This window comes from Salvelinus fontinalis, unplaced genomic scaffold (assembly GCF_029448725.1).
Source record: "Salvelinus fontinalis isolate EN_2023a unplaced genomic scaffold, ASM2944872v1 scaffold_0951, whole genome shotgun sequence".
NCBI classification, from domain to species: Eukaryota; Metazoa; Chordata; class Actinopteri; order Salmoniformes; family Salmonidae; genus Salvelinus; species Salvelinus fontinalis.
Window position 1 is genome coordinate 40,001 of NW_026601160.1, and position 25,304 is coordinate 65,304.

Below are 25,304 nucleotides of genomic sequence, written 5' to 3' on the forward strand. Positions count from 1 at the left end.
TTTATTCTGTCTCCATGTGGTTCGAGTCCCAAACACAGATATGCAAGTACACACACACATGCACATACACACACAGCCATTCAATAAATGCACAGTGCGCGAGCAGACGAATGCACACACACACACAACTCCCCCACACACACACACACACACACATACACAAACACCACGGCGGCTGCACTCATGCCATTCAATACATTTAATGTCGGACAAAGGCCACTTCATTGGTCGTGGGCTTAACTATAAACCCGAGTTAGGAGTGTTAACAGATCGGGATGATGTGTAAATAAATGGCTTGGCCACAGTCTGTCTGGCCAACCTCGGGTCTGAAGCCTTCTGAAGTGCATATCTATTCACATAGACATGAAGGATTCTCTCTGAAGTATGAACACCATGCTTACCATTCATACTAGTCTAGAGAATAGAATAGAATCCATTTTGGTAATCCCCAAATTACAATAACTAGAGAGGATTTATCCGGAGCCAATGGATGGAGAAGCCAACAGACAATAGGAGGATTAAGGTGAGAAGATTACCTTTTGGGTAAATCGCTCTTTCTGAATATGTCACGGCATTCATCACCATGGAGTGGGTTTTGGGGGGTTCACTGTTCTGTGAATGGGAGGTGGGGCTGTAAAGGGGTGGTGGGGGGGTTGAAATTTGATGTCGCTGCCGGAAAACAGCTGAGGGGATTAACTCCATGGGAAAGAAAATGGACGGCGGGGGAAAAAAACATAAATTGACCTTTTGTGCAGCAGCCATTAAATCCTTGGCTATGCAGGCAGACTGACAGAGTGAGGGCTCCTCTCCTTCCCACCCCTGGCTAATCTCCCCAGCACCAGCAGCCACACACATTCATACACACACTCACTTTATGAATGGGATCTGATATCTATGTCTGTCTGAATGGGAATCATCAGAGATACTCACAGCTTATAGATAGGACTAAGCTCTGTCCGACAGCTATTTAAACCAATGAATGGAGTCCTCTCGCCAATTGACCAATGAGAAGGTTCCTTTGATGCGCTTTAACGGATAAAGTGTATCATATCTAAATTATACTATCAAGAGCCCCCTCTCCTATCGACCAATAAAAAGGGATGATTTACATAGTTTCAGCCAATAAAGGTTGTTTGACCTACTGTGTCATATCATCAATGGTTCCCTCTTGTTCATTTCAAACAGTTATACCTCTGCAAACACAATTTAATCAGAAGTGTCTTATATGATTTCTCCCTTGGAAAATAGCTCTTTGCTTTAATGTGATTGAGCTGTAGGATAAATATAGAAGATATTAAATCATTGTGTTGTACCATTGAGCCATCTAGAGTCATGTTGCTCAGTCCTGATAGGATGATGCTCCCCCAGGGTACGGAAGATGGCAAAGTCCCTTCCCATGAAGTCTGCCGACGTGCCAGAGTACAGCTCCCCATCTGCCAATCAGAAACCAGGGTCAGCAACAAGCAGCCAATGAGATTAGAGATGTTAAGTGTCAGGAAGTCCACTGGCAGACTCCAACCAATCACAAGTGGGATTAGAGTCGGACTCACCTAACATGATGGACGCAGAGAGCATCTTGGGGTCGTAAGGGCTTTTCCCGCGGCCGTTCTCGAAGTGGGACGACTCCAGTCGAAAGATGTTGTCCTGAAGGGAAAGATCAGTGTTCAAGAATAGCCCGTAGGAAGCCCATCTAGAACATTCCAAAACAACACGCAAATGACACAGAAGTTGCGCACTATATAGGGAATAGTGCCATATTAGTGCACTACATAAGGAAAATGGTTTGCAAGAAGTTCACTAAATGGAGAATAGTGTGTCAAATTAGTGCACTTGATGGGAAACAGTGTGTCATTAGAGACCTGAAACCACGTACTGTGGAGTAGAGCTGTACCTTATTGAACTTGTAGATGTATATTAATGACTGACAGACCCCGTCAATCTATGTAAAATAGCACCATGGTATACACACACACACACACGCACACACACAGGACCCATTATATTAATGCAGGACAAGATAGTGGTTTCCCCCCCTTTCCACAGTTGAACAGTTACACCGTGTGGGAACATTGATTAAGCTGCATCTGCTTATCAAGATGATTGATTAAACTGTTGGGTGGGAGAACGATTTCCGCTTGTTAATGTGGGCCTGTGTAATGAGCTTTTTTCCCCACTTTGCACAAATGAAATCATTGGTTAGAAACACTGAATGAGTGGGAAATAGTCACAACAGAAAATAATGATCTAGTCCCTTGTCTTGGTGCAATTTAGATTCTATTGGAGGTACAGCGGGGATGGTGTGTGTGTGTGTGTGTGTGTGTGTGTGTGTGTGTGTGTGTGTGTGTGTGTGTGTGTGTGTGTGTGTGTGTGTGTGTGTGTGTGTGTGTGTGTGTGTGTGTGTTGTTGCCCCTTACCTCTGCCCGTTTGCCCATCTCCAGGTAGGCACAGATGGGGTGGAAGGCCCCTGTACCACAGATATACAGGTGGGTGGAGTTGTAGGGCTGGAGCACTCGGATGAAGTTGGAACACTCTTTCTGGCAGGAGACGAGAGACAAACACCTCATCAACATCTCATCAACTTGGGCTCCCGAGTGGCACAGCGGTCTAAGGCACTGCATCTCAGTGCTAGAGGTGTCACTACTGACCCAGGTTTGATTCCAGTCTGTATCACAAGCGGCCGTGATTGGGAGTCTCAAAGGGACTCTAACGGTAGGCCGTCATTGTAAATAAGAATTTGTTCTTAACTGACTTGCCTAGTTAAATAAAGGTTCAAAATTAAAATAAATAAACATCTGATCAGTCTCAAACTCTCAAACAAACAAAACTCACATGTTAAAGCTGGAATCCTTAATGATGAAACAGCCATGTCTGTTTGGGATATTTACAACAACAAAGAAGTTAGTGGAAACAGAAGAGCTATTTGTTTTTCCATGCTGCATGGCGCTCCTCCGCTCGGCAACAAAAGCAATAACAACGGTGGTGTGGCCAGTGGCGCTGTTTCCCCATACTGCGGAGTCCATCTTTAAGTGTCCACATAGCAACTAGCATTTATTGTATCTGTGTAATTATATACAGCTACAACTAAGCAAATTAAGCAACGATTCAGTTAATATGCTAGTAACTACTTCGAACCAATGTTTGTCCAGTTTTGCTGATTGCAGTTCAATCGTTATTTTAAGTGCAATCGTTATTTTAAATCTGCAGTTATCTTGATCAGCTGAGCTACCACATTCTGCCTACCAAAGTAGCTCTAGAATAGAGAGGTAACTACAGGACATAGTGAGGAAAATATGTGTGTGTGCTTCAGCTGTCTTAATAACATGCTGTAGGTGCAACCTAAAACATCTTCAGATTTGATCAGTCCAGGCAGGAATAAGACTTGGTAGTTGTCTTAACATGCTGTAGGTGCAACTTGGTAGGTGACACTACTGGAAAGCTCCTGCAGTCTGAAGTAGGACTTTCCAGTTCCCGTTGCTGTGGTAAATTGCTTGTGAAATGAAGTTCAGTTTTGCTGAAGGAAATGCCACCTGTGAGCTAAATCAGGCCACGACTGTGTCCTAAATGCACCCCGTTCCCACTACAGTACACTCTGTTTGACCAGGGCCCAGAGGTAGACCCAGAGGTCATATGGTGCTATTTGGGATGCGTTCCATATTCACATCAGATCTCTAATGACCCGTCCATCCGTGTGTGTGAGTGTGTGTCCCCGTTCGTGTGTGTTTCCATGTGTGTCCCCGTCCGTGTGTGTGAGTGTGTGTCCGTCCGTTCGTCCATCAGTGTGTGTGTTTTCCCGTCAGATCTGTAGTGATCCATCTGGTTGAATTTACTGAAGGTATTTGGACTCCCAGCCTCAGCACATGTGGATAGTCCCAGTGCTGGGAGACTGTTTATTCTAACCCTAATGAATGGGATTAGCTCATGTTCTAGCCCTCTGGTAAGCCTACTACAGGGTTCAGTGGGGTACACACATGCTAAAAAGATGAAGGCACGATTCATTTATGAGGAATACACACCTTGAGTTGACTGACACACACACACACAGACACACACAGACACAAAGCCCATTCCAGGTTAATACACACACACACACACGTATCTCTTTCCCGGGTCATTAAGAAAATAAATATGGTCCTTCTGTGTCAATAAAAATCCTAAACCAAAGGTTTATGTTCCGTCTGCACAGAGCCACCTCTAGTCTCAGGGATGCTAACTGCTCAGGCTTCCCTGTCCCTCACAGCAATGAGACATTTCATATAGTTCCTTGCTTCACTAATAAGTAAGCCAGGACCGTGAAAGTGTCAAAAAGTTTTTTTAAAAGGCTGATAGTTCAAAAAATAAGAGAATATGGAAAATAAACCATTCATGGAGTATATCACTCACAGAAGATATAGTATGTATACCTTGGCCTATCTTACATTAACTTAGTGTGTAACCTGTTTCCACCATAAGGTCTTCCTCTGTCAACATGAAATACCAGATTTTGAATAACTAGCCTTTTTGTGTGATGGCTGCTAAATGTCATTGATATCTAACTGGACAGGTTTGAAGGATATCAACCTTGAGTTAAACTTTGGCAGTCAACCCAGGATATTATCGCTAACCCATAGTCACACCAACAGGTCACCCCAGGAGAGGATATTATCACTAACCCATAGTCACAACAACAGGTCACCCCAGCAGAGGATATTATCACTAACCCATAGTCACAACAATAGGTCACCCCAGCAGAGGATATTATCACTAACCCATAGTCACAACAACAGGTCACCCCAGCAGAGGATATTATCACTAACCCATAGTCACAACAATAGGTCACCCCAGCAGAGGATATTATCACTAACCCATAGTCACAACAACAGGTCACCCCCGGATATTATCACTAACCCAAAGTCACACCAACAGGTCACCCCAGGAGAGGATATTATCACTAACCCATAGTCACAACAACAGGTCACCCCAGCAGAGGATATTATCACTAACCCATAGTCACAACAATAGGTCACCCCAGCAGAGGATATTATCACTAACCCATAGTCACAACAACAGGTCACCCCAGCAGAGGATATTATCACTAACCCATAGTCACAACAACAGGTCACCCCCGGATATTATCACTAACCCATAGTCACAACAATAGGTCACCCCAGCAGAGGATATTATCACTAACCCATAGTCACAACAACAGTTCCAGTGTCCAACCAGTATTTCTGTGGTTAGACCAAACCAACAACCTCTAAACCCGGATATGCTCCACCTTATATGGTTCACAACCATGACCGTTACAAGGGTTTACTTGTGTCAACGTCTTCTTAATGACTTTACCTTATGGGCTTCCTAACATTCCGGCAACGTTCGGGCAACAACAGGGCAATGGAAGAAGCAATGTCTTCCTCCATCATTCTCACATTGCTATTATATACATTGTAAACTGTCTCATTAATTATCTTACTGACAGACAGAGATGTTTAGGTTTTCTCATGGTCGTTAGACTAATTTCCAGCCAGGCATTTTGTGTCTCTGTGTGTGCGAGTGTTTGTGTGTGTGTGTGTGTGTGTGTGTGTGTGTGTGTGTGTGTGTGTGTGTGTGTGTGTGTGTGTGTGTGTGTGTGTGTGTGTGTGTGTGTGTGTGTGTGTGTGTGTGTAATATTGAGTGCATGTTGTGTGTGCCAAGGCTCTGACAGACATTTACTCTGCCTAGTCAGACATGCTACTCTGCAATTTTCTAGGTGAAAAATGACTTCTCTACACACAAACTGTGTTGTTACCTGAATATCACTGCATCCTCTGTGGAGAGAAGGGTCATTATTGGGAATAACTGATTACTTTCCCTTGAAAGAAGGGGGAATTAGTAGGCAGCTTTGTTTAAGGTAGATGGTTGACTGTGTTTTGAGAGCACACAGTGAACCTAACATGCAACAGTCTGCAGATAAAACTATAACTTCTGGACTAAATGAGAATCATTACTCACTCTGCACTGTGTTGAACCATTCAACATGTTCTGCATCACTTGTCTTTTAGGGCTGGGAATTCCCAAGGACCTCACAATATGATATCATCACAATATTTAGGTGCTGAAATTCTATGTAGTGTGATTCTATATGTATTGTGATTCTATAGGTATTGTGATTACATATGTATTGTGATTCAATGAGTTTTGTGATTACATATGTATTGTGATTCTATATGTAGTGTGATTCTATATGTATTGTGATTCTATATGTATTGTGATTACATATATATTGTGATTCTACATGTATTGTGATTACATATGTATTGTGATTCTAAAAGTAGTGTGATTCTATATGTAGTGTGATTCTATATGTATTGTGATTACATATGTATTGTGATTCTATAAGTATTGTGATTACATATGTATTGTGATTCTATATGTAGTGTGATTCTATATGTATTGTGATTCTATATGTATTGTGATTACATATATATTGTGATTCTACATGTATTGTGATTACATATGTATTGTGATTCTAAAAGTAGTGTGATTCTATATGTAGTGTGATTCTATATGTATTGTGATTACATATGTATTGTGGTTCTATATGTATTGTGATTACATATGTATTGTGATTCTATATGTATTGTGATTCTATATGTAGTGTGATTCTATATGTAGTGTGATTCTATATGTATTGTGATACTAAAAGTAGTGTGATTCTATATGTATTGTGATTCTATATGTATTGTGATTCTATATGTATTGTGATTCTAAAAGTAGTGTGATTCTATATGTAGTGTGATTCTATATGTATTGTGATTCTATATGCAGTGTGATAACATATGTAGTGTGATTCTATATGTAGTGTGATAACATATGTATTGTGGTTCTAAAAGTAGTGTGATTCTATATGTATTGTGATTCTATATGTAGTGTGATAACATATGTATTGTGGTTCTAAAAGTAGTGTGATTCTATATGTAGTTTGATTCTATATGTATTGTGATTCTATATGTAGTGTGATTCTATATGTATTGTGATTCTAAAAGTTGTGTGATTACATATGTATTGTGATTCTATATGTAGTGTGATTCTAAAAGTATGGTAATTCTATATGTAGTGTGATTCTATATGTAGTGGGATAACATATGTGTTGTGATTCTATATGTAGTGTGATAACATATGTATTGTGATTCTAAAAGTAGTGTGATTCTACATGTATTGTGATTATATATGTAATGTGATAACATATGTATTGTGATTCTATATGTAGTGTGATTACATATGTATTGTGATTCTAAAAGTAGTGTGATTACATATGTATTGTGATTCTAAAAGTAGTGTGATTCTATATGTATTGCGATTCGATACTTTGATTTTATTTGATGTTCGAAACATTTTGCCTTCAGGAAGTATCTATACCCCTTGACTGAATTCAAAATTGATTAAATTGACACAATACCACATAATGAACCCCAAGTTAAAACATATTTTTAGATTTTTTGCAAATGTATTGAAAACAAAATTAAGAAATATCTAGTTTACATAAGTATTCACACCCCTGAGTCAATACTTTGTAGTAGCACCTTTAGCATTGATTACAGCTGTGAATCTATCTTGGTAAGTCTCTAAGAGCTTTCTACTCCTGAATTGTGCAACATTTGCCCATTATCTTTTTCAAAATTCTTTAAGCTCTGTCAAATTGGTTGTTGATCATTGCTAGACAACCGTTTTCAGGTCTTGCCATAGATTTTCAAGTAGATTTAAGTCAAAACTGTATCTCGGCAACTCAGGAACATTTGGCCTTGTGTGTTAGGTTATTGTTCTGCTGAAAGGTGAATTCGTCTCCCAGACAGAACCAAATTTTCTTCTAGGATTTTACCTGTGCTTAGCTGCATTCCGTTCACAAAAAGTGAATTGCTTTGCCACATTCTTTTCAGTATTACTTTAGTGCCTTGTTGCAAACAGGATGCATGTTTTGGAATATTTGTATTCTGTACAGGCTTCCTTGTTTTCACTCTGTCAATTAGCTTAGTATTGTGGAGTAACTACAATGTTATTGATCCATCCTCAGTTTTCTCCTATTAAACTCGAACTGTTTAAAAGTCACTCTTGGCCTCATGATGAAATCTCTGAGCAATTTCCTCCTCTCTGGCAACTGAGTTCAAATATCAATATAATATCGTCCAACAGTAATATCACGATATGTAACTGTATCGATCCCTCATCGCTATAATCAACTCTCTCAGAGAGGGGCTATTGGCTATGGGATTGGGCAATAATGGGCTATGGGATTGGGCAATAATCCATAACTGAATCAAATGAGTCACATTCCTGACTGAATCATACCAAACCTACTGAGTCATATTGTACTAAGCCCAGTGAATCACCAGTAAGACATTTGGGCAGAGAGTGCTGTACTGTTGCATTTGTTCCACGGCTCCAAATTGAGTGGAGAAATTCAACACTTAGGAGCTAGGAATGCTTTTGTAATGTCCTAATCAAGCATTCGTGCCCACAAAAATGCAGGTTTCATCGCCTCATTTTCTAGAGTAAACATTTTTGCAGCATGCAAATGCCTCATCAATGTGTGTGTGTTAATGCGCGCATGCATCTGTGTGTGTGTGTGTGTGTGTGTGTGTGTGTGTGTGTGTGTGTGTGTGTGTGTGTGTGTGTGTGTGTGTGTGTGTTATAGAGTACACGTGTGTGTATCTGGTCATGTGTACAGCAGGAATGTCTGTATGTATCTGTGTTTGGGCAGTGCTGTGTTTATAACCCAAAAACCTGCCACAGACTATGACACAAGTGGAACCTCTGTGATTTATAGACTGAACTACGTAATCCCACATAATCCTAGAGCCCCCTCCACTCCACTGCATGTACACTCAGCCATGAAATTAGAAGCAGATACGACACGAGGGTTGTGTGTAAACCCCACATGAGATAACACACACAATCTGATAAGTAACACACACACTGTTTCTCTCTCTCTCTCCGAGATAACGCACACAATCAGATGGCACACCCACACACACTCCCTTCATCTCTCTCTCAAACACACACACAGACACACACACTGAGTTCAGCTGTGCATGCAGAAACTTGGTAGATAAATAAACAGAGTGATGTGATGTACTGCGTTCTTGCCACCGTGCCAACAGGCCAACAGCGAGAGGAGCGTTGTGTACTTTCTGAACCAACAAACAAACACAGTGGGGAAGGAACGCTTCCAGGGGACCACAAGGTCATGGAAACTACTAGCTATGTTAGTTTGGATCAATGTTGCTATAATGTTGCTTCCACATCATTTCCACAACAAACATCTTCTAAATGTTTCCATCTGACGATGTTGAAACGATGTGGAAAAATATTATTATTCATGTTAGGTTATTATAGGTTATTCATTATTAATGTTAGATTATCATAGGTTATTCATGTTGCAGGTAACACACTAACAACATACCAGACAAGCTAGTTACATGGGTTGCTAATGGAAACACACTAACAGCATGTCAGACATGCTAGTTACGTAGGTTGCTAATGGTAACACACTAACAGCATGTCAGACATGCTAGTTACGTAGGTTGCTAATGGTAACACACTAACAGCATGTCAGACATGCTAGTTACGTAGGTTGCTAATGGTAACACACTAACAGTATGTCAGACATGCTAGTTACGTAGGTTGCTAATGGTAACACACTAACAGCATGTCAGACATGCTAGTTACGTAGGTTGCTAATGGTAACACACTAACAGCATGTCAGACATGCTAGTTGCGTAGGTTGCTAATGGTAACACACTAACAGCATGTCAGACATGCTAGTTACGTAGGTTGCTAATGGTAACACACTAACAGCATGTCAGACATGTTAGTTACGTAGGTTGCTAATGGTAACACACTAACAGCATGTCAGACATGTTAGTTACGTAGGTTGCTAATGGTAACACACTAACAGCATGTCAGACATGCTAGTTACGTAGGTTGCTAATGGTAACACACTAACAGCATGTCAGACATGTTAGTTACGTAGGTTGCTAATGGTAACACACTAACAGCATGTCAGACATGCTAGTTACGTAGGTTGCTAATGGTAACACACTAACAGCATGTCAGACATGCTAGTTACGTAGGTTGCTAATGGTAACACACTAACAGCATGTCAGACATGCTAGTTACATTCCCCTGCATAAGCTGTGTGTAGATAAGTTAAAGTATAGCCTGCAGGTAACATACACCACATGTATCAATCTATTGTGTCAGGCTACATAAGAGTGAGAAGTGGTTATAAGGTGACTCGCAGAACTTACCCCGAGGTCTTTCCCCGCCCACTTGCACTCGTCACGCTTTGAGGGCGTGGCTGGCCATGCGATCTATGAAGAGGAGGAGAGAGGGAGTGTTATAATACGGAACAGAGGAGAGGATGTGTCATTGAGAAAGATTATAAACAACAACATCATTGAGTTTTATCTCAATCTCTTCATTCGAAGATTCAACCATGGACACTCTTACTGACAGTTGTGGCTGCTTTGTGTGATGTATTGTTGTCTCTACCTTCTTGCCCTTTGTGCTGTTGTCTGTGCCCAATAATGTTTGTACCATGTTTTATTCTGCTACCGTGTTGTGTTGCTACCATGTTGTTGTCATGTTGTGTTGCTACCATGTTGTTGTCATGTTGTGTTGCTACCATGTTGTTGTCATGTTGTGTTGCTACCATGTTGTTGTTATGTTGTGTTGCTACCATGTTGTTGTCATGTTGTGTTGCTACCATGTTGTTGTCATGTTGTGTTGCTACCATGTTGTTGTCATGTTGTGTTGCTACCATGTTGTTGTCATGTTGTGTTGCTACCATGTTGTTGTTATGTTGTGTTGCTACCATGTTGTTGTCATGTTGTGTTGCTACCATGCTGGGTTGTCATGTGTTGCTGCTTTGCTATGTTGTTGTCTTAGGTCTCTCTTTATGTGGTGTTGTGTTGTCTCTCTTGTTGTGATGTGTGTTTTGCCCTATATTTATATTGTATGTATTTTTTGTTTTTTTGTCATTGTAAATAAGAATTTGTTCTTAACTGACTTGCCTAGTTAAATAAAGGTTAAATAATTTTTTTATAAATACAATCATTTAAAAGTGAGGGAGTGGTATACTAAGGAACAGAGGAGAGAATGTGTCATACGAACAGAGAGAGTGAGTCATCATATAAAACCAGAGAGAGGGAGTGCACAATAATATTCTGGGGTCCATTCAGGGGGTAGTCTAACCAGGAATTTAACCCAGGTTCATGAAAATGATAGTCCAACACATTTGCCATTGCACCAAAGTGTCAGAACCTCTGGATGAGTATGCTAAGTGTTGCACGTAGCTTGCTACCTTGTTATGCAGAAGGGAAGTGAGTTTTGAACCATGAAGTAAGAGAGACAGATAGCTTTAAAGGGAGCACAGTGTAAGTCACTACCAGTTTAGACTGGCTCCTAGCTAGCAACATTAGGCCTAGTCTTATTCACTTACTTGGTCAAAATTAATTCCCCCCCAAATCTTTAGATGGACCCAGGTTTAAAAACATTTGGGAATCCCCTGTATAAGCTTAGCTTTACACTCCTGAAAGTTAAATAACCAGAGCACTCCTGAGGCCCTTTGGAGGGTCATTTACGACGTTCAATTAAAGATGCTGGTCCTTATGGTTTTACCATCTGTCACATTCGTGTGTGTGTGTCCCGCCAGTGTCCCCTGAATTATAAAAACAGATCGTGTGTGTGTGTCCCGCAAGTGTCCCCTGAATTATAAAAACAGATTGTGTGTGTATCCCGCCAGTGTCCCCTGAATTATAAAAACAGATTGTGTGTGTGTCCCGCCACTGTCCCCTGAATTCTAAAAACAGATTGTGTGTGTGTCCCGCCAGTGTCCCCTTAATTATAAAAACAGATTGTGTGTGTGTCCCGCCAGTATCCCCTGAATTATAAAAACAGATTGTGTGTGTATCCCGCCAGTGTCCCCTGAATTATAAAAACAGATTGTGTGTGTCCCGCCAGTGTCCCCTGAATTATAAAAACAGATTGTGTGTGTATCCCGCCAGTGTCCCCTGAATTATAAAAACAGATTGTGTGTGTATCCCGCCAGTGTCCCCTGAATTATAAAAACAGATTGTGTGTGTCCCGCCAGTGTCCCCTGAATTATAAAAACAGATTGTGTGTGTGTCCCGCCAGTGTCCCCTGAATTATAAAAACAGATTGTGTGTGTCCCGCCAGTGTCCCCTGAATTATAAAAACAGATTGTGTGTGTCCCGCCAGTGTCCCCTGAATTATAAAAACAGATTGTGTGTGTCCCGCCAGTGTCCCCTGAATTATAAAAACAGATTGTGTGTGTCCCGCCAGTGTCCCCTGAATTATAAAAACAGATTGTGTGTGTATCCCGCCAGTGTCCCCTGAATTATAAAAACAGATTGTGTGTATCTCACCAGTGTCCCCTGAATTATAAAAACAGATTGTGTGTGTCCCGCCAGTGTCCCCTGAATTATAAAAACAGATTGTGTGTGTGTCCCGCCAGTGTCCCCTGAATTATAAAAACAGATTGTGTGCTGGGGCCGGACTCGTAATAAGAGCTGGAATAATCATCCACACGCATGAAGGTTGAGGAGTACAACAAGTCATAGAAGTGCAGGTACCAGAATGCAGGTAGGTGCTAGAACATGTGTAAACACCCACACATGGTATGCTCATGGCACTAGAAAAAACACCACACATAGCAGGTTAGCAAACACACACACACACCATGCGGGCACACACACACACACACACACACACACACACACACACACACACACACACACACACACACACACACACACACACACACACACACACACACACACACACACACACACACACACACACACCATATGCGGACACACACACACATCCTTCTAGCGTATCTCTCGTCAGGATCAGCTGAGCTGTTCTGTCAGAGCAAGGGGACCTGCAGTGCACATCTGGGTAATTGCATTAGATTTGCTAAATCACCACTTTTCCACTTATCTTTCTCTGCATTATCAAAGATCTGAATAGGGAAAACACATCCGCGCCAAGGGCCCAAAATAATTATGTAATTCTCTTATATTTAAATAGCCTCTGCAATGCATACAGTGTGTGTGTGTGTGTGTGTGTGTGTGTGTGTGTGTGTGTGTGTGTGTGTGTGTGTGTGTGTGTGTGTGTGTGTGTGTGTGTGTGTGTGTGTGTGTGTGTGTGTGTGTGTGTGTGTGTGTGTATTTCAGCGTCTAAGCGCCTTTGTAGTTTCTCCAGTGCCTCAGTGCTTCTTGTTCACATCAATCTCCACGTCTGTGATAGCTGTCAGAATCAGATAAAAAAGACTCTTAACTCTCCTATAACCTGTTCCAGGTGGACTGATGGAATTATAAACAGGCCTGTCTGGAAAAAGAGACAGAGAGATGGAGAGAAAGGGATGGAGGGAGGAAATCACAGTAATGGACTCCAGAGAGATGGAGAGAGGAGCAGGAGTGGGTCTCGAATAACAAAGGGCTGCTGCTCAATCAAAGATGGTTTTTCATTTGAACACACTATGTTCACTAGCCAATCAGCATCATACTCTGTGCTCACTAGTCAATGAGCATGACCTCTGCACTCCGAGATCCAAACTTCCAATTAGAATAGGTTTGGATATAACGTGAACCTAAATCCTGATCATGCCGTATAGCAGATCTAGTCAAATGGAATCCGGTCTACCAACTTGTTTAATTACATTTATTCAATTATATTCCTGTCCCCCAACCATCTGCACAGAGGAACATCATCCCAATGAAAAACATGTTTAAACATAGCTCTGCCATATACAGCTGAGTGCATTCTAATTACTCAATCATCCTCACTTCCTTTTGCTAATTATTCATACAGATCACCATAGGAAAGTTCAGACAGCTTTCAGCTTTCAGTATTTATGGGAAATGCGGTCCAAGTCTTCTTCTCTCAGAGTTTGATTTGGCAGTGAGGTCCCTTCCATAGCTCCATAGATTTGCTATTATGTGTTTTCATTGGCAGTTACTAAATGGACGGCTTGCCTATACACTGGACCTCCTGTCTGAATCAATATCCACTCTTTAAAAGTGGGTTTATTTTATTTCATGTACATGTGCCTTTTACTGGAAAAATTGAGAATAAGCGGCCCATTGTATGTCTACATTGATGCAAGACCCATAGAGCAAATGTTGGTTTTGTGTGGTCCGTGTGGTCATTGTGTTTTCTTCATAATGTTGAACTTGTGTGCGGTCAAAGAGTAGGACTCTTACCTGTTTGTGCTCTCTGTTGAGATTGACCAAGTCGAAGGAGAAGACGTGGTCCTCGGCACCCACCAACAGTCTTCCTCTCTCCTCGTCCAATAGGAAGGTGTCGTAGCCGGAGCTGTTGCTGAGGCCGTTGAAAGTGATGAGGTTACTGGATTCTACCATCTCTGAAACACACACAGAGGACAGAGCATGGTGAGTCTAAAGCAGATAGACAGACGGATGGATGGAAGAGGAAGAAAGGTGGACAGATGGATGAATGGATGGGTGTGTAGACAGACAGACAAGGGTTTAACAGTTCCAGTCATTTTCCCCAAATTCCCTGCTTTTCTAGAAATCATGGTTGTAGGATTCCTGGATTTCCAGCTTATTCTCTCTTAATTCCAGACACCTCCCAACCAGGATTTCTGAAAAATACAGAGCGTTTTGGGAAAGGTACAGGAATTAAACAACCCTAGAATAGACAGACAAAAATATCTAAAGAGCTTCAATTCAGATGCGCTGCATGTCGGTAGTCAATGTTACTGTTATAACCAACAGCAAATGAATTGTGGCACAACAGAGTATTGTATGACTGTGTTCCTGGTAAAGGGACACAGACAGATGAAGAATTTAAGTTCTGGGAGTTCAGATTTCTCAAGCTAGACACTTCTAAAAAGGTTCACCAAAACTGCCCTTTGGGATGTCACACAGATCTGGTCAGGCATGACGTCAGCCCTCTAAGGTGGACACTGCGTGACCCAATCTCAGCATGGCGCAAAAGCTGCCCAAGCATGTGATTGGCTGAATCTTTTATAGGCACTCGGGGCAAGGCTGTGTGTGGTCAGTTAAGAAGTGTAGTACAGTGTGTGCAGAGTCACCTGCATAAACAGCAGGTGGAGGCAGAACAGTAAGTTCCTATAAACCTGTCAGGTCAACTAAACATCCCCCAACCTGAGACAAAACCTCTGACAGTAGTAACAGCATGTTGAGACTGCTGAGATAAAGCCGAGCCAGCCTTCATTACACCAACTAAAATAACCAACTCAGAAGACAACAGTGTTGCTGTGTTTTTGCCTCTGGTTCCTCAATACGAATCAGAATTGTTACTCAACCAAACAACCTGGTCAAAAAACGTTCCTAGAAAATCTGAAAGAATGATTAAGATAAGTGAGCATGATGATAACATAATTGATGCGTCTCTTACAGTTTTTCAGGGGTCGGATTCTGCCCTACTTCGTATCTGCTTCCATTCAGGCTACACTCCTTGTATCAGACACACCTGGACATACTGTAGACATATGGCCTGTACAGAAATTACAGGTACATTAAAAACCATGTCTCAGCACCATGCATCACGCTAGCTCTTCCATCACCGTCCCCACTGGCAGTCTGGACTGCCATCTCCTCTGAGCCCTGATTGACGGGCGGCTAGAATATCGCCCTAAATGGCACACTATTAACCCTACATAGTGCACTACTTTTGACCAGGGCTCTATGGGTCCTAGTCATAAGTAGTGTACTATGTCGGGAATAGGATGCCACTTGGAACCTTAACCCCAGAGAAGCCATCTGCGCCCACTCTCCCTGGGTATTGTGGGTAAGATCGTGGACATCTGTGTGTATAGAGAGAAGAAGGAGGAGAGGGGGTGGGGGGTGTCAGTGATCCTCTCGTCTGTGTCAACATCGCTCTGTATCAAGTGTTCCATGGTATTCCCAATGGGATGAGGAGGGGAAGAGAGCGGGATGAGGGGCGACTGTGGATCACCCAATAAAGCAGCTCACAGCTCATCTAGGTCGACTAGGGCTGCTTCAAGGCTGAATGGGAGGCTTTCAAGGTGTGTGTAGTAGTTGGTGTTACAGTACTGATATTGTGCTGTCTGTATCGCCTTTATGGCAATCTGTCTGTCTGTCTGTCTATGTGTGTGTGTGTGTGTGTGTGTGTGTGTGTGTGTGTGTGTGTGTGTGTGTGTGTGTGTGTGTGTGTGTGTGTGTGTGTGTGTGTGTGTGTGTGTGTGTGTGTGTGTGTGTGTGTGTGTGTGTGTGTGTGTGTGTTGTTCATAGGTACGTCATTATACAGTACTTGTGTGCAATTCTGTGTGCACGCTGCTGCCTATGTATGCATGTCCATCAGTCATCTAACAGCTTCTCCAACAGTTAGAGCAGATGTAACCAGAGAAGAAATATCAAGTAGACAAAGAGAGACTGGCTGACTGATCCAGAGTCTGGAGGCATCGTCAGTGGCTGGCCCATCATCACCGGGCCAACAGCCTATCAGATAACCCTTTACTCCTAATCAACCAATCAGCTATGACAGCCCCCGGACAGGAAACAAGTTATAGTGAGCACAAGGAAAAGTGCTTTACAGTGAAGGTAATGGTTGAAGAGGTGGACTTCTATTACATACAGTAAGTAAAGGGGAAAAAGGAGAGAGTTGGTCAGAGAGGAAGGGAAGAGATGGAAGAAAATAAGTCACATATTGAACTGTGATGGTTTTTAAATGGAGTTGATAACTGATAACCTGAATAGAACTTCTGCTACAAAAACAAAAGGTGAGGAAGAGAGGGTGAAAGAGGAGAATGGAAGAGGGAGACTTATGAGAGACCACAGGAGGTTGGTGGCACCTTCATTGGGGAGGACAGGCTTCTGGTAATGACTGGAGCAGAATTAGTGGAATGATATCAAATACATCAAACACATGGTTCCCAGGTGTTTGATGCCATTCCATCTGCTCCGTTCCGGCCATTATTATGAGCCGTTCTCCCCTCAACAGCCTCCACTGTGAGAGACAGAGAACAGATAAAGAGAGCGAGACGGATATACCTAAGACAATGGACAGAGACAAAAAATAGGAAGAGCAGACGAGATCTGCTCATCTCAAAACAGAACAGAAAGGTATGCAGCTATGCTCTCTGCCATTTTGGCCCTGGATCTGACACTTCCTGCCCCTTTAAAAGCCCTCTAAAAGTGAGCGACTGTTGAACCCTGGAGCCAGGAATTTGCACGCTCTCTCCATAATGGCAGCCGTGGAGATCCATCGCGAAAGGTTTCCCCCAGATGGGCCGGAGATTAAACACATGCCACATATTTCAACACGTCGTGTTCTCAGAGTAAGACAAGTTGGGATGGTAGGCTGAGCAAGGCATTGTCGTAGCTGAGGATCGCCACGGCTGCGAGGCCGATGGAACTGGGGCGAGACACCTAAGAACCCAAGAGGTAAAGACGGACACGCTCGTTCAGAGACATGTTCACACACAGCACACACAGAGCACAACGGCCTTGTGCAAGGGAGCAGATGTACAGTCACACACACACAGAGATATAAACACACACACACGCATGCACGCACACACACACTCCTCTTCCCAGACTAAGTTGTAATCCAATCAGTGTTTCTGCAATGGCAGCATTAACCAGTGGAACACTGAGCCCACTCAGCAGTTTCTACCACACACACACACACACTCTGCCCAACACCGCCACACTCCCACCTCTTTCAAACACACACACACACACACACACACACACACACACACTGCCCCACACCACCACACTCCCACCACTCTCACACACACACACACACACACACACACACACACACACACACACACACACACACACACACACACACACACACACACACACACACACACACACACACACACACACACACACACACACACACACACACACACTGCTGCCCATCTCACACACTCACTTATACAAACCTCCTTCTCTTCAAACACATCCTCTGTTTCCCTGCTCTCCCTCACACACAGAAGACAGGTAGGTGGGGCTGAATCTGGACCACAGACCTGTCTGTCTGTCTGTCTGTCTGTCTGTCTGTCTGTATACCTGTGCCTGCTCAGGCACACACCTCTCCATGTGTTCAAGCACTCTTTCTCCGCGTGGACATGTGTTCGCATTAAGTACGTCCTCGAAACCGATAAACACTCCTGATTCATTCAAATAAATGATTCGCTCCTTATCGTACGCCATTATGGGAAATAACCTGGCTCTTGTTTTTTTTTAAAAGCCTCTGGGGGAAAAAACTATCCAAATTGAAATCTCAAGTGTGATTGTCAGGAGGAGTGCCCTTCATCTTTCCATTCTCTAAACAGAGAGGCCTTTCAGTCGCCTACACCCTCTACACTCAGCACAATGGCAGAATAACCAAACATGAAAAGCGGCGAGACATTCAATTATGTTTATATATGTTTATCTGAATGACTCGAGCATAAAAGTAAGGCCCAACAGGAAAAAAGCACTTCACAATAAACTTATGCAACACTAGGCTATAGGAATAATAGCAGCATTTATTGGGGAGTGTTGGTAGTGGGAGAGAGGTATTCTGGGGAACAGAAGTAGAGACTACCTGTGTTTGAAATCGCCTCATTTCCTCTTTCACCATTTCATTTCCTGTTTCTCTGCCAGATCTGTCGTTGGCACTAGTTACCACAGCCACAAAGTCAGAAGGCCCGCCTACTTGACCAATCAGATGAGGGAGTGTGATGACCTGTATACTGGCGGTTCATGGGAAATGATCGATCAGATGAAGAATTGTGATGATGCGTATGCCGACCGGCTTGCAGGGGCAGACAAGATACATGCTTTTACCTTGTGATCCATCAATGATTTGGTTTCTATTAGCTACAATAATAAAACCAAACGTTCTAAATGCAAAGTGGTAATCAGATGTCCTATTCAAACTATCATTATGTTTGCACTTACTCACAGTTACTTGTCTTAACCCCAAATAGGTTTACTCCAATATCTGCATTGTTTTTAAAATGGCATGTAGACAAACAAATTGACACATCTTGATTTTCAATTTTTAATTTCAAGTAATCCGCAAGTAAAAAGTGCAGTTTCACAGAAAGGTTCACAGAAGTTTTTTAATTTTTAAATTGGCTGATTTAAGATGGAAAACTTCAGCCCTGTTACATTTACTAATTCAAAGTTGCAAAATGTAGAAATCACTCCATTTCCTTGTTGCAAAATGTCTAATAGTTTGCCTAATTTCAGTTTGTAACTAAACAAGCAAGTATAGTGTGGAGAATCATTGTACCATCTAAACCGCTGTGAAATATATTTTCAATAACCATTTTTTTTCACTGTTTGAAGCTGGTGTACAAAACCAAAAGTATAAGATGCAAAAATGAAACTTAAGAACGGGAAGCATAGAAATAGGGACTTGCTTTTAAGAGAATGACAGATCTACAACTCACATTTCTATGTGAACTTGGTCAGGTTGCCCCAAAACGTACATACTGCAACTTTAACTTAACATAGCCTTGCCGTCCACCTTTTCGTCATTTCCTACCAGTTTCCGTCTCTGTACAAAGACATGGTGTTCAGGCTATGGAAGATGGCAAGACATGTTATAATAATAATTGATTGGACTTACAGTACATGGCACTTTTCTAGACACCCAAAGCTCTTTATAATGTAAGGGGAAACTCTCCACCCTAACCCCACTTACATAGTATACTTCTATTTCTTTTATTGGCCCATCCCCCCCTCTCTTCGAAGGACAAAGTAACTTTGTTTTACATTTTAGTTTTTTTATCAGATATTTTGTTACATATATTGTACATTATTCATACAATTTACATACATGGTGCTTTTATAGACAGTATTAAATGATAGGAATACGGTTTGATATACACATTACACATCAAATGGTATGACAGACTCTTGCAATGAGTACCATGGGATCTTTAGCGACCACAGAGTCAGGACACCCGTTTCAGGTCCCATCTTCCATTTTATTGAGGAACATGACATTGTTAGTTATACTTCAAAATGATTCAAATGAAATGAATGTTGTAAAAGTGTATAGAGTAAATTACAGTGATCTGTCTTTGGACTTCTTGTTCATTTCAGAAGCATATTTCTCTTGGGCGTTTGTTTGTCTGTCTATCCGCTGGTGGCATCCATACGTCTTTGTGCCAACAACCTGAAATGGAAAACCATTGAATTGGAGACTTTTACTCTCCCAAATGAGTAGTTTTCTTTCCTGCCAAAGGCTGAGCATCTGTTGAAGGTCAATAACATGATGTATTACTATTAGAATGAAAGGCAGCTCTATCAAACACAATAACTCTGTGCTTGGAATGGAATCCCTTATGTTAGCTAGCTAGCTTATTTTAGATGAGTAGCAACAGTTAGCTACTAGTTTCTCAATGTTATAGAATTTTAGTGACGTTGCCAATTCCTGTTCCCGAATGTATTTAGTTCCTCACACTTGAACTCGATATGCCATTTTGAGAATGAGGTGTTTCCCGCGAAACTTAATGCACTCCCACACTCCCTCATCTGATTAGTCAGGTAGGCGGGCCTTTTGAGACGGCATACGTGTCATCATACTCACTCATCTGATTAGTTGAGTAAGTGGGCTTTCTGACATTGTGGCTGTGGTAACTAGTGACGTCCTAGATCTGTTGGCATAGCTTCCTGTTTCCTGGATGGGGTTGACAGGAGGAGTGTATGTCGATGTGTGTGTGTGGTCTTGTTATACTATCCTCGTGGGGACCTGAAATCCCCAGAAGTCCCCACAAGGATAGTAAAAGAAGGAAAATTCTCCCTTGTGGAGAACCATTTTCCCCATGAGGAAAATGGCTATTTTAAGCTTAGGGGTTAGGTTTAGGGTTACAATTAGTAGGGTTTGGGTTACAATTAGGTTTAGGGGTTAGGTTTAGGCATTAGGGTTAGGTTTAGGGGTTAAGTTTAAGGTTAGGGGTTAGGGAAAATAGGATTTTGAATGTACATCAATTTTAGGTCCCCACGAGGATATAAAAACTAGTGTGTGTGTGTGTGTGTGTGGGGGGGGGGGGGGGGGTAAAAACCAGTGTGTGTGTGGGTGGGGGTGGGGGGGGAGATTGGTGTGTGTGTGTGTGTGTGTGTGTGTGTGTGTGTGTGTGTGTGTGTGTGTGTATGTGTGTGTGTGTGTGTGTGTGTGTGTGTGTGTGTGTGTGTGTGTGTGTGTGTGTGTGTGTGTGTGTGTGTGTGTGTGTGTGTGTGTGTGTGGGAGGTTGGGGTGTGAACATGTGTGTGTGCATGTCTGTGTGTGTTGCGTGCGGAGAGTGTGTGGAGAGAGAGGAAGAGATTGAAGATAAATCTGAACAGATCTTGCAGATGATTTGGGAGCTACCTGTTTATCTTTCAAAGAACAATAACAGACTTTGGAAAAGGAAAACGCCCTTCTCCCACCCAACACCAACAGTCTGGTTTGGCATCCATCTCTCTGTCTCTCTCTTTCCCTCACTCCATTCTGGGTGTGTGGTGCGGTGTGGTTTTTCTGCGCCCTCAAGCCAACCTCTGCTGCAGAGCAAGCACAGGTGGTGGACGCATTTCAATGGAAAGGTGGGGGAGGCTTTGAGCAACACATTTTTTGAATGTTATCTTAATTAAGCCCTGGGATAGCCAAAAGCCTTGATGCTTGGCCTCTCCTCTCCTTCCTCCTTTTTCTGCACTTCTTCTCCCCTTTCGCAGCTGCTGGTGTGTGTGGCAGGTTGCCGCAGTAACGGTTACTATAACAGAAACGTCCAAAACCGATGGATTAATCCGAAACGACGATTGACAGGCATTGAAAACGGCTGCGAGTGTAAACAGAAACTTGAAATACAGGTGTCTCGCCCTTAGTGACACTGACACACCATTTAAACACAGGAACTATTCATGTCTAAACCTAGGGACTCTTTTGAGGGTTTAGACACTTCAAAGTGTTCCATTGGACAGAACATGTGGATGAATGTTTCATTCAGTTGGTTCTCCATTTCATGGACCTGGTTGGATTCTGAGGTCACTCTACTGTACTTATGCCTGTTTTGACACACTTTTTCTTTAAAACTGAACCAAACATTATAGCCTTGATTTCTCCACAGTGGTAGCTATTCATGAGAGAGTAACCATCCTTTATGATTTCTCCACAGTGGTAGCTATTCCTGAGAGAGTAACCATCCTTTATGATTTCTCCACAGTGGTAGCTATTCCTTAGAGAGTAACCATCCATTATGATTTCTCCACAGTGGTAGCTATTCCTGAGAGAGAAACCATCCTTTATGATTTCTCCACAGTGGTAGCTATTCCTTAGAGAGTAACCATCCTTTATGATTTCTCCACAGTGGTAGCTATTCCTGAGAGAGTAACCATCCTTTATGATTTCTCCACAGTGGTAGCTATTCCTGAGAGAGTAACCATCCTTTATGATTTCTCCACAGTGGTAGCTATTCCTGAGAGAGTAACCATCCTTTATGATTTCTCCACAGTGGTAGCTATTCCTTAGAGAGTAACCATCCTTTATGATTTCTCCACAGTGGTAGCTATTCCTGAGAGAGTAACCATCCTTTATGATTTCTCCACAGTGGTAGCTATTCCTGAGAGAGTAACCATCCTTTATGATTTCTCCACAGTGGTAGCTATTCCTGAGAGAGTAACCATCCTTTATGATTTCTCCACAGTGGTAGCTATTCCTTAGATCACAGGTGTCAAACTCATTCCACGGGGGGCCGAGTGTCTGCGGGTTTTCGCTCCTCCCTTGTACTTGATTGATGAATTAACATCACTAATTAGTTAGGAACTCCCCACACCTGGTTGTCTAGGGCTTTATTGAAAGGAAAAACCAAAAACTTGCAGACACTAGGCCCTCCGTGGAATGAGTTTGACACCCCTGCCTTAGATAGTTAGCATCCTTTATGATTTCTCCACAGTGGTAGCTATTCCTGAGAGAGTAACAATCCTTTATGATTTCTCCACAGTGGTAGCTATTCCTTAGAGAGTAACCATCCATTATGATTTCTCCACAGTGGTAGCTATTCCTGAGAGAGTAACCATCCTTTATGATTTCTCCACAGTGGTAGCTATTCCTTAGAGAGTAACCATCCTTTATGATTTCTCCACAGTGGTAGCTATTCCTTAGAGAGTAACCATCCTTTGTGATTTCTCCACAGTGGTAGCTATTCCTGAGAGAGTAACCATCCTTTATGATTTCTCCACAGTGGTAGCTATTCCTGAGAGAGAAACCATCCTTTATGATTTCTCCACAGTGGTAGCTATTCCTTAGAGAGTAACCATCCTTTATGATTTCTCCACAGTGGTAGCTATTCCTGAGAGAGTAACCATCCTTTATGATTTCTCCACAGTGGTAGCTATTCCTGAGAGAGTAACCATCCTTTATGATTTCTCCACAGTGGTAGCTATTCCTGAGAGAGTAACCATCCTTTATGATTTCTCCACAGTGGTAGCTATTCCTTAGAGAGTAACCATCCTTTATGATTTCTCCACAGTGGTAGCTATTCCTGAGAGAGTAACCATCCTTTATGATTTCTCCACAGTGGTAGCTATTCCTGAGAGAGTAACCATCCTTTATGATTTCTCCACAGTGGTAGCTATTCCTGAGAGAGTAACCATCCTTTATGATTTCTCCACAGTGGTAGCTATTCCTTAGATCACAGGTGTCAAACTCATTCCACGGGGGGCCGAGTGTCTGCGGGTTTTCGCTCCTCCCTTGTACTTGATTGATGAATTAACATCACTAATTAGTTAGGAACTCCCCACACCTGGTTGTCTAGGGCTTTATTGAAAGGAAAAACCAAAAACTTGCAGACACTAGGCCCTCCGTGGAATGAGTTTGACACCCCTGCCTTAGATAGTTAGCATCCTTTATGATTTCTCCACAGTGGTAGCTATTCCTGAGAGAGTAACCATCCTTTATGATTTCTCCACAGTGGTAGCTATTCCTTAGAGAGTAACCATCCTTTATGATTTCTCCACAGTGGTAGCTATTCATGAGAGAGTAACTATCCTTTATGATTTCTCCACAGTGGTAGCTATTCCTTAGAGAGTTACCATCCTTTATGATTTCTCCATAGTGGTAGCTATTCCTGAGAGAGTAACCATCCTTGTGAATGTTCACTCCATGTTTGTTGCAACCTCTCCTACAGTAGCTACAAACAGTAAGTTCATCGGTACCTACAGTTGAAGTCGGAAGTTTACATACACTTAGGTTGGAGTCATTAAAACTAGTTTTTCAACCGCTCCAGAAATTTCTTGTTAACAAACTATAGTTTTGGCAAGTTGGTAAAGATAAGGACTTTGTGCATGACACAAGTAATTTTTCAAACAATTGTTTACAGGCAGATTTCACTTATAATTCACCGTATCACAATTCTAGTGGGTCAGAAGTTTACATACACTAAGTTGACTGTGCCTTTAAACAGTTTGGAAAATTCCAGAAAATTATGTCATGGCTTTAGAAGCTTCTGATAGGCTAATTGACATCATTTGAGTCAATTGGAGGTTTACCTGTAGATGTATTTCAAGGCCTACCTTCAAACTCAGTGCCTCTTTGCTTGACATCATGGGAAAAACAAAACAAACCAGCCAAGACCTCAGAAAACAAATTGTAGACGCCTGAATGTACCACGTTCATCTGTACAAACAATAGTACACAAGTGTAAACACCATGGGACCCCGCAGCCGTCATACCGCTCAGGAAGGAGACGCGTTCTGTCTCTTAGGGATGAACGTCTTTGGTGTGAAAAGTGCAAATCAATCCCAGAACAACAGAAAGGACCTTGTGAAGATGCTGGAGGAAACAGGTACAAAAGTGTCTACATCCACAGTAAAGCCAGTCCTATATTGACGTAACCTGAAAGGCCGCTCAGCAAGGAAGAAGCCACTGCTCCAAAACCGCCATAAAAAAAGCCAGACTACGGTTTGCAACTGCACATGGGAACAAAGATCCTACTTTTTGGAGAAATGTCCTCTGGTCTGATGAAACAAAAATAGAACTGTTTGGCCATAATGACCATCTTTATGTTTGGAGGAAAAAGGGGGAGGCTTGCAAGCCGAAGAACACCATCCCAACCATGAAGCACGGGAGTGGCAGCATCATGTTGTGGGGGTGCTTTGCTGCTGGAGGGACTGGTGCACTTCAAAAAATAGAAGGCGTCATGAGGTAGGAAAATGATGTGGATATATTGAAGCAACATCTCAAGACACCAGTCAGGAAGTTAAAGCTTGGTCACAAATGGGTCTTCCAAATGGACAATGACCCCAAGCACACTTCAAAAGTTGTGGCAAAAT

General features: G+C 42.3%; 1 protein-coding gene across 1 annotated transcript in view; it reads right to left on the reverse strand.

Annotated features, from left to right (window-relative positions):
• LOC129847803 (semaphorin-3ab-like) overlaps window positions 1-14,589 on the reverse strand; it is a 31,480-nt gene extending 16,891 nt beyond the window's left edge. Inside the window, exons 1-5 of the mRNA XM_055915485.1 lie at window positions 14,244-14,589; window positions 10,263-10,325; window positions 2,415-2,534; window positions 1,551-1,644; window positions 1,314-1,433 (exon numbers count right to left, since the gene is read on the reverse strand). Of these exons, the coding sequence (XP_055771460.1) occupies window positions 1,314-1,433; window positions 1,551-1,644; window positions 2,415-2,534; window positions 10,263-10,325; window positions 14,244-14,402 (556 nt within the window). The 5' untranslated portion in view covers window positions 14,403-14,589. The remainder of the gene's footprint in view (window positions 1-1,313; window positions 1,434-1,550; window positions 1,645-2,414; window positions 2,535-10,262; window positions 10,326-14,243) is intronic.
• Window positions 14,590-25,304: the final 10,715 nt, after the last annotated feature.